Source organism: Heteronotia binoei, chromosome 1 (genome assembly GCF_032191835.1).
Source record: "Heteronotia binoei isolate CCM8104 ecotype False Entrance Well chromosome 1, APGP_CSIRO_Hbin_v1, whole genome shotgun sequence".
In the NCBI taxonomy this organism is placed as follows: domain Eukaryota; kingdom Metazoa; phylum Chordata; class Lepidosauria; order Squamata; family Gekkonidae; genus Heteronotia; species Heteronotia binoei.
In genome coordinates, this window is record NC_083223.1 from 193,332,634 (window position 1) to 193,340,874 (window position 8,241).

Consider the following 8,241-nt stretch of genomic DNA (forward strand, 5'->3'; position numbering starts at 1 on the left):
CCCCCGGCCAGGGAACATGTGTTCCCCTCTTGATAGAGACGGAAGGTGTGGATATGGGCAGCAGCTCTATGGCTCCAGGCAGTTTTGGCAGCCTGGAGGGGAATCACCTCCTCACTGGGTCATCGCTTGCAGCTCGCTCAGGGGGAGACTGGAGGGACAGCCTGGGGGACTCGTTCAGAAGTGAGCTCCCAGCCCACCTGCGTCTGCCTGCCAGTGCCAGGTGAGTGAGGATGGTTCTCTGGTCCCTTCCAGATGCTGCGGGCTGCCTTGCGCTGCTTGGCCGGATTCTGCTCCCCGCGTCTGCTGGCGGCGGGAGGGAGGAGGGCATGGGCTCGGTGGCTGCGAGCTCGGCCCTTCCCAAGCTGCTGACTAACAAGCCGACTTCGACGGGGCTTTGGGGCGCCCCTTTCGGCAGCGGCTCCCCAGATGCTTGGGAGGAAGCAGCCGTCCTCGGCTCCCGGCACTGCGGCCGTCGAGCAAGAGGCATTGTGGCCTGATCCACAGGCAGCCTTCCCTGCAGCCTCCGAGGCGCTTCTCTTTCGCCAGGACTTCCTCAACTCCCCCCCACACCCCCCACCCCGATGTTAGGAAACTCGCTGGGCAAACCTCCATGAAGACGCGCTTGACTTGGGGCTTACTTCTGAGCAGACGTGCTCGGGCTGGTCGCCCTCCATTAAGGCCAGAGAGAAGAAGAGAAACCCGGGGAGGTGGCCCGCGGAGCCCTTGGGAAGGCGGGGAGGGGCGAGGCATCCAGGCACGAAGGGAGCGGGGCAGACGCCGAGCCCCCCCTTCGGAAATCACCCTCTTGGGAACGATGCTGCGGCTGTGAGGCGAGGCGAGGCGGCGCTTTCGAGGCGCTGCGGCAGCTCGCCGGCCCGAGAGGAGGAGGGGCCTCCTGGCAGGTCCAGGGGAGGGGGGGGAGGCGATGGGGGCTGCTGCGGAACTGGCGGCCGCCCCGGGGGGTGGGCGGGGACGGCCAGAGCTTGCCGCCTCTCTCGGCCTCCTCCTCGCCCCCCGGCAGCCCCGCCTCCAGGGGGCGCGGTTGCTCCCCAGGCAGAGGATATGGGGGGGGGGGGGAGACCAGCGGCGCCAGGACGCCCAGCCAGCAGCCACAGTCGCCATGCTCAGCCTGCAGGTCCGCGAAAGCCCCTCGACGGCGGGGGGACCTCCGCCCGCGCAGAGCTTCGCCAGCCCAGTCGCCGGTGAGTGATTCTCCTCCGTCCCGCCGCCGGGACCCCCGGACGAAGCCGCCTCTGGCGGGGGGCTGGGCGGGCTTCCTTCCCGGGGCGGCCCGCTTGGCCTCCCCTTCTAACCGGCCGCCTCTGCTGCCTTCTCTCTCTCTCTCGCTCGCTCTCCTCCAGAGGGGCTCCTGGCCGCCGCCTACCCTTCCTGGCCCGGGGCCCCCCCGCCGGACGCCTCCGCTTCGGGCCGCCGCAGGAGGACCCACTTCACGCCTTGGCAGCTGGCGCAGCTGGAGGCGGCCTTCCGCCGGGACCCCTACCCAGGCATCGAGGCCCGCGAGCACCTGGCCGCCCAGAACGGCTTACCCGAAGCCCGGATCCAGGTGAGCGGGGGCCGCAGCGCCCAAAGGACGGCCGGGACTGACCAGTGGAGCTTCCTTTGCTGCTCCCGCCCCGCTGCCTTTGCGGGCTGAGCCTGCGTGGCCTCGGGGCTTTCCTCCCCCTGTCCAGCCAGCTCGGGTTGGAGGGGGACTGAGGGGCTCCTGTAGGGTTCTTGCTAACCGGGGGGGGGGGGGAGGCCAATTCAGGGTGGCTGAGTCCACCCGCAGCGCCCCCCCCCACCTTGCACGCCGTGTAAAGTTTGACCCAAAACCTTGGCGGGCAGCGCTTGACCTGTTGAGCCTCCAGCGGCCCGACGGCAACTCTTAAGGCTGCCTGCTGCGTCTGGCTCGCCGGCCACAGCGGGGAAGACGGTGCTGGCGAAGCACCTCGTGGCTCACCGCGCTTTAAAAGGCAGGTAAAGGTAGTCGCCTGCGCAAGCACCAGTCGTTCCCGACTCTGGGGTGAGGTGGCGCTGGCTACTCATTTGACCGACTTGGGGAGGATGGAAGGCTGAGTCAACCTGGAGCAGACTACCTGAACCCAGCTTCCGCCGGGATCGAACTCAGGCCGTGAGCGGAGAGCTCAGACTGCGGCACTGCAGCTTTAGCAGTCTGCCCACAGGGCTCTTCTTCACCCCGCTTACCAGCTGTCTTTTCCCTCCCAGGTTTGGTTCCAAAATCGACGGGCCAAGACTCGGCGCCAGGGGGGGGTCCTCCCGAAGCAGGCCGGGCCTCCTCCCGCCTCCAGCCTCGCCCCGCCCGCGGAGTCGCCTCCTGCACTGCTGCCGCCCGCCCGCTGGGCCCCCGCCGGCCAGGGCCACCCCCGCCCCCGCCCCCACCCCCCAGCCGGGGCCCAGGACGAGGCTTCCCGCCAGCGCCGCTACCTGCTGCCGCCGGACTTAGATAAAGTGCCGAACTCTTTAAGACCGTCAATTGGCTGGAATGAAAATGCCTCCTTCCGGCAGAAACACAGTCAGATCGAATGGTAGTTTGAAAGAGGGAGGCAGGACCTCTCTCTCCCTGTCTCTAGCACCGCCAGCGCCTGACTCTCCTTCTCTGCCCTACCTCCATATTTGAATTACCTCAACCCAAGGCTCTGAACAAGCATATCATCCTCTCACGCAAGTCTACCTACAACTGTACATACCCTGCGAATATACACAGAGTCGCTGCTCAGGAAAGCTGAATCACCCTACCGCGAATTTTGTTAATCTTTACGGTGTTACTGAACTCTTACTGCTTTCTACTACTACAGACTGACTAACACGACTACTTATCTTGATCTATTCCCTTCCTATGAATGGTCCGTAGATATCATAGTGGCTGTACACCACTCCCTGCTGTAATTACCCACTACTTGTACAAACGGTGGGATGGTGAAAGGTTTTCTTCAAAAAGCAGGATTTCAGCAAGAATGGGAGGTTACTTTGTAAAACCAGTGATGCCTGATGTCAGGTGCAGTGATGTCATGTTCTTAAAAATATTGATCAGAGCTCTTAAAAAAGAAAAGTACATATATATTCAAACCAGAGAACACAGTTTTATAACAAATGTTATATTTACTTAGACCAATCAGCTTTTTACATCAGAAATGCTATTTTAAAGGTCTCCAATAATCCCAGCTGTGTATATTTTGGAGCTATGTTTTATTTGTATATTACTGAGTTATTGTTGTATTTTAACTGCTTTATTATGACTGTGATCCACCTGTATGGGAAAAGGCGGAATATAAATCAACCAAATAAAATAATAAAAATCTAAACTAACATATATAAAGTAGTGTTCAGTTCACAGATGCCTTAACCTGAAGGAGAAGAATGTGCCTCAGAAATATAGGATGCTAACAGCAGCAGATCTGGGAATTAAATTTCACAAAGACGCATTTCCCAGATTTCACCATATAGCCAATGCACCAAATTAAAGCAATATTCTCCCCTAATCCCAAAGTTATATTCTCATTGGTCAATATACGGAGGAGAGTGAGGTTGGTTTCTAGTTCCTTATACTGCTCTAGAGCCCTCAAATTAGTACTGAGCCATGCAAAGTGGTTACAGTAGTTAACCCCACAGACTAGGGGGACTTCAGCAGAGTGGCAAAGCTGCATCATTGAAGTTGCTACATGCCATGAAGGTGCTGGTGGGTGAAAGTGGAAACCCCAGGCGGGGGTCCCACTCAAGTTGTTCAACCAAATAATCCCCAAGCAGCTGCAGAGATTAATCTCAACAAGAGGTAGAGTGCAGAGAATCACAGAGTTGGAAGGGTCCATACAGGCCATCTAGTCCAACCCCCTTCTCATCCCTGACAAGTGTTTGTCCAGCCGCTGCTCAAAGCCTGCCAATGAGGGGGAGCTCGCCACCTCCCTAGGTAGCTGATTCCACTGGCATTCCCCCCTCAGTCCCTGCAGGCGGCCTCCTGAAGCGTGGGCCAGGGCTGGAGGAGAGCGCGGTCCTCGTGGCTGGGAGGGCCGCCTCCGGGCAGCAGGTAGCGGCGCTGGCGGGAAGCCTCGTCCTGGGCCCCGGCTGGGGGGTGGGGGCGGGGGCGGGGGTGGCCCTGGCCGGCGGGGGCCCAGCGGGCGGGCGGCAGCAGTGCAGGAGGCGACTCCGCGGGCGGGGCGAGGCTGGAGGCGGGAGGAGGCCCGGCCTGCTTCGGGAGGACCCCCCCCTGGCGCCGAGTCTTGGCCCGTCGATTTTGGAACCAAACCTGGGAGGGAAAAGACAGCTGGTAAGCGGGGTGAAGAAGAGCCCTGTGGGCAGACTGCTAAAGCTGCAGTGCCGCAGTCTGAGCTCTCCGCTCACGGCCTGAGTTCGATCCCGGCGGAAGCTGGGTTCAGGTAGTCTGCTCCAGGTTGACTCAGCCTTCCATCCTCCCCAAGTCGGTCAAATGAGTAGCCAGCGCCACCTCACCCCAGAGTCGGGAACGACTGGTGCTTGCGCAGGCGACTACCTTTACCTGCCTTTTAAAGCGCGGTGAGCCACGAGGTGCTTCGCCAGCACCGTCTTCCCCGCTGTGGCCGGCGAGCCAGACGCAGCAGGCAGCCTTAAGAGTTGCCGTCGGGCCGCTGGAGGCTCAACAGGTCAAGCGCTGCCCGCCAAGGTTTTGGGTCAAACTTTACACGGCGTGCAAGGTGGGGGGGGGGCGCTGCGGGTGGACTCAGCCACCCTGAATTGGCCTCCCCCCCCCCCCGGTTAGCAAGAACCCTACAGGAGCCCCTCAGTCCCCCTCCAACCCGAGCTGGCTGGACAGGGGGAGGAAAGCCCCGAGGCCACGCAGGCTCAGCCCGCAAAGGCAGCGGGGCGGGAGCAGCAAAGGAAGCTCCACTGGTCAGTCCCGGCCGTCCTTTGGGCGCTGCGGCCCCCGCTCACCTGGATCCGGGCTTCGGGTAAGCCGTTCTGGGCGGCCAGGTGCTCGCGGGCCTCGATGCCTGGGTAGGGGTCCCGGCGGAAGGCCGCCTCCAGCTGCGCCAGCTGCCAAGGCGTGAAGTGGGTCCTCCTGCGGCGGCCCGAAGCGGAGGCGTCCGGCGGGGGGGCCCCGGGCCAGGAAGGGTAGGCGGCGGCCAGGAGCCCCTCTGGAGGAGAGCGAGCGAGAGAGAGAGAGAAGGCAGCAGAGGCGGCCGGTTAGAAGGGGAGGCCAAGCGGGCCGCCCCGGGAAGGAAGCCCGCCCAGCCCCCCGCCAGAGGCGGCTTCGTCCGGGGGTCCCGGCGGCGGGACGGAGGAGAATCACTCACCGGCGACTGGGCTGGCGAAGCTCTGCGCGGGCGGAGGTCCCCCCGCCGTCGAGGGGCTTTCGCGGACCTGCAGGCTGAGCATGGCGACTGTGGCTGCTGGCTGGGCGTCCTGGCGCCGCTGGTCTCCCCCCCCCCCCCATATCCTCTGCCTGGGGAGCAACCGCGCCCCCTGGAGGCGGGGCTGCCGGGGGGCGAGGAGGAGGCCGAGAGAGGCGGCAAGCTCTGGCCGTCCCCGCCCACCCCCCGGGGCGGCCGCCAGTTCCGCAGCAGCCCCCATCGCCTCCCCCCCTCCCCTGGACCTGCCAGGAGGCCCCTCCTCCTCTCGGGCCGGCGAGCTGCCGCAGCGCCTCGAAAGCGCCGCCTCGCCTCGCCTCACAGCCGCAGCATCGTTCCCAAGAGGGTGATTTCCGAAGGGGGGGCTCGGCGTCTGCCCCGCTCCCTTCGTGCCTGGATGCCTCGCCCCTCCCCGCCTTCCCAAGGGCTCCGCGGGCCACCTCCCCGGGTTTCTCTTCTTCTCTCTGGCCTTAATGGAGGGCGACCAGCCCGAGCACGTCTGCTCAGAAGTAAGCCCCAAGTCAAGCGCGTCTTCATGGAGGTTTGCCCAGCGAGTTTCCTAACATCGGGGTGGGGGGTGTGGGGGGGAGTTGAGGAAGTCCTGGCGAAAGAGAAGCGCCTCGGAGGCTGCAGGGAAGGCTGCCTGTGGATCAGGCCACAATGCCTCTTGCTCGACGGCCGCAGTGCCGGGAGCCGAGGACGGCTGCTTCCTCCCAAGCATCTGGGGAGCCGCTGCCGAAAGGGGCGCCCCAAAGCCCCGTCGAAGTCGGCTTGTTAGTCAGCAGCTTGGGAAGGGCCGAGCTCGCAGCCACCGAGCCCATGCCCTCCTCCCTCCCGCCGCCAGCAGACGCGGGGAGCAGAATCCGGCCAAGCAGCGCAAGGCAGCCCGCAGCATCTGGAAGGGACCAGAGAACCATCCTCACTCACCTGGCACTGGCAGGCAGACGCAGGTGGGCTGGGAGCTCACTTCTGAACGAGTCCCCCAGGCTGTCCCTCCAGTCTCCCCCTGAGCGAGCTGCAAGCGATGACCCAGTGAGGAGGTGATTCCCCTCCAGGCTGCCAAAACTGCCTGGAGCCATAGAGCTGCTGCCCATATCCACACCTTCCGTCTCTATCAAGAGGGGAACACATGTTCCCTGGCCGGGGGCGGGGGCGGGGAAACTGCCCAGCAAGGAAGGTCTAAAGGCAGCTCAGTCAGTGCTGCAAGACTTCCGGGCTGTGCAAAGCGCAGATCTACACAAGTGACTGTGGAATGTACCCACCGAGTTCAGGGAGCGTGAGGCTCACCTCCAAGTGTTTCCTTTAGACGAGCAACATCTCACTTTCCCATTGAACAACAGCGGTCCTCAATATGGCGACCCCCTCCCTCCCCCCCCCCCCCCCAAAACACACTTATAAAGTAGTCTGAGCAAGACCTCCACATTCAGTGCCATTAGAGCTACCGACTGGCTTAAAGGAAAATACCCAAAGTTTCAACTCCGCGGATCAAGCCTCTGTTTAAAGTGCACATTTCCCCTTTAAATAGAGTTACACACTACTTCTAACACACGCGCGCGAATTCGGTATAACCCTGTTTAGGATGGCGCTGCAGTACTTAATGATTAGTGTGCTGCTGTTGTTTTTGGAGAGCTCTTCATTGATTAGACATTTTACAAGGCGGGGTAAATGAAAGCAAAGAAACATTTCAACTCGAGGGAGCCTCACTAGGCAACACTGTCGCGGTGTGACTGACAGTGACTCTTAAGGCGTCCGCTTGAATCCCTCTGTGCAGTATTAGGACGAAGGATTCTTCTTTGCTGTCTACTTGCCGAGGGACTGGGCGCTCCCATTGGCGCCATCAGACAAACACCGGCCGCTTGTTTGCTTCCATTTCGCCTCCTCCTCGCATGCAAAGGGAAGGGGCGACTTGGCCCGGCGGCGCCCACCCTGTGCTCTCCGCAGCCCGCAAAGCGCTTTCTGTCCAATAGACATTGGCCACCCCGCAGCCCGCGGACCTCCCTCCCAGACTTCGCGGGATCCAGGCTGCCATCCTGCCTGCTCCTGGGCTTGGTCCGGATTGCAAACGCCCCCCTCGGAAGAAGGAGAAACTATGGTTGGCCGCGCTGCCCGGGCGAAGGACTGACCCCTACGGGGGGGGCGGGGCGAACTTATTTCTGCGTCCCTGCGCTGCTGCCTTTTAGCCGCACACCAGCCCTGCGAGGAGGGTTAGGCAGAGGAAGGCTGGCCGGCCTGTGGAGGGGAGCCTCGGGTCTTTCACACCTACTTGCATGCTGGGAGAAGAACGCTTTGGTGGAGAAGGAAGAGCAGCGCGGCTCCTATGGATCTGAGCCCCACCACTCGCCCTCTGGCTGCCAACATTTGCTTCTTCAGCCTTACTCAGCGCCTTCACTTGGCATTAGCATCAGTCAGCCGCAACATGGGATTAAGGGAGGGATGATGACATCTCTGAAGCTTACTGAGTTTATCAAAATGAAGTTATGGTTTGTTGGGGCTTTTTTGGCCAGCTCATGTAATATTTGCACTGCAGTTACAAGTGTTAATGTCCCTGGCAAAAATATGATGTGGAGCTGTTTGGGTGTGTATTTGCCACAAGTCCAGCTGCTAACAGTCCACCAGCATGCGAGTGCTATTGCCGTAAATATTGGAGTGTTCGGTCTTGCCAAAGGCCTGCTGGGAGTTAACATTCCTCTGCCGTAAGGCACGTATGGGGCTGCCTGATGCATACTTGGAGATCTTGCATTTATTTATTCAACTTGTATCCCGCCCTCCCTGCTGAAGCAGGCTCAGGGCGGCTCACATTAGGAGGTCATAAGACCAATATTAATAGACAAAAGATCAAAATACATCATAAATAAAAACATAACACAATGGTAGGTGCTATTTGATCTCATATTAAAATATA

The 8,241-nt window shown here is 61.0% G+C and overlaps 2 protein-coding genes across 2 annotated transcripts; one reads left to right on the forward strand and one right to left on the reverse strand.

Moving 5' to 3' along the window:
- The first annotated feature begins 925 nt into the window (after nt 1-925).
- Nucleotides 926-2,550, forward strand: LOC132576196 (homeobox protein MIXL1-like). Its single transcript, XM_060245177.1, has 3 exons — nt 926-1,202; nt 1,362-1,564; nt 2,227-2,550. Exons 1-3 carry the CDS (start codon nt 926-928, stop codon nt 2,548-2,550), a joined length of 804 nt encoding a protein of 267 aa, XP_060101160.1.
- Nucleotides 2,551-3,952: 1,402 nt separating this feature from the next.
- LOC132576264 (double homeobox protein 4C-like) lies at nt 3,953-5,562 on the reverse strand. The gene is made up of 3 exons (XM_060245304.1): nt 5,286-5,562; nt 4,924-5,126; nt 3,953-4,261 (listed from the first exon to the last, which is right to left on the reverse strand). Exons 1-3 carry the CDS (start codon nt 5,560-5,562, stop codon nt 3,953-3,955), a joined length of 789 nt encoding a protein of 262 aa, XP_060101287.1.
- Nucleotides 5,563-8,241: the final 2,679 nt, after the last annotated feature.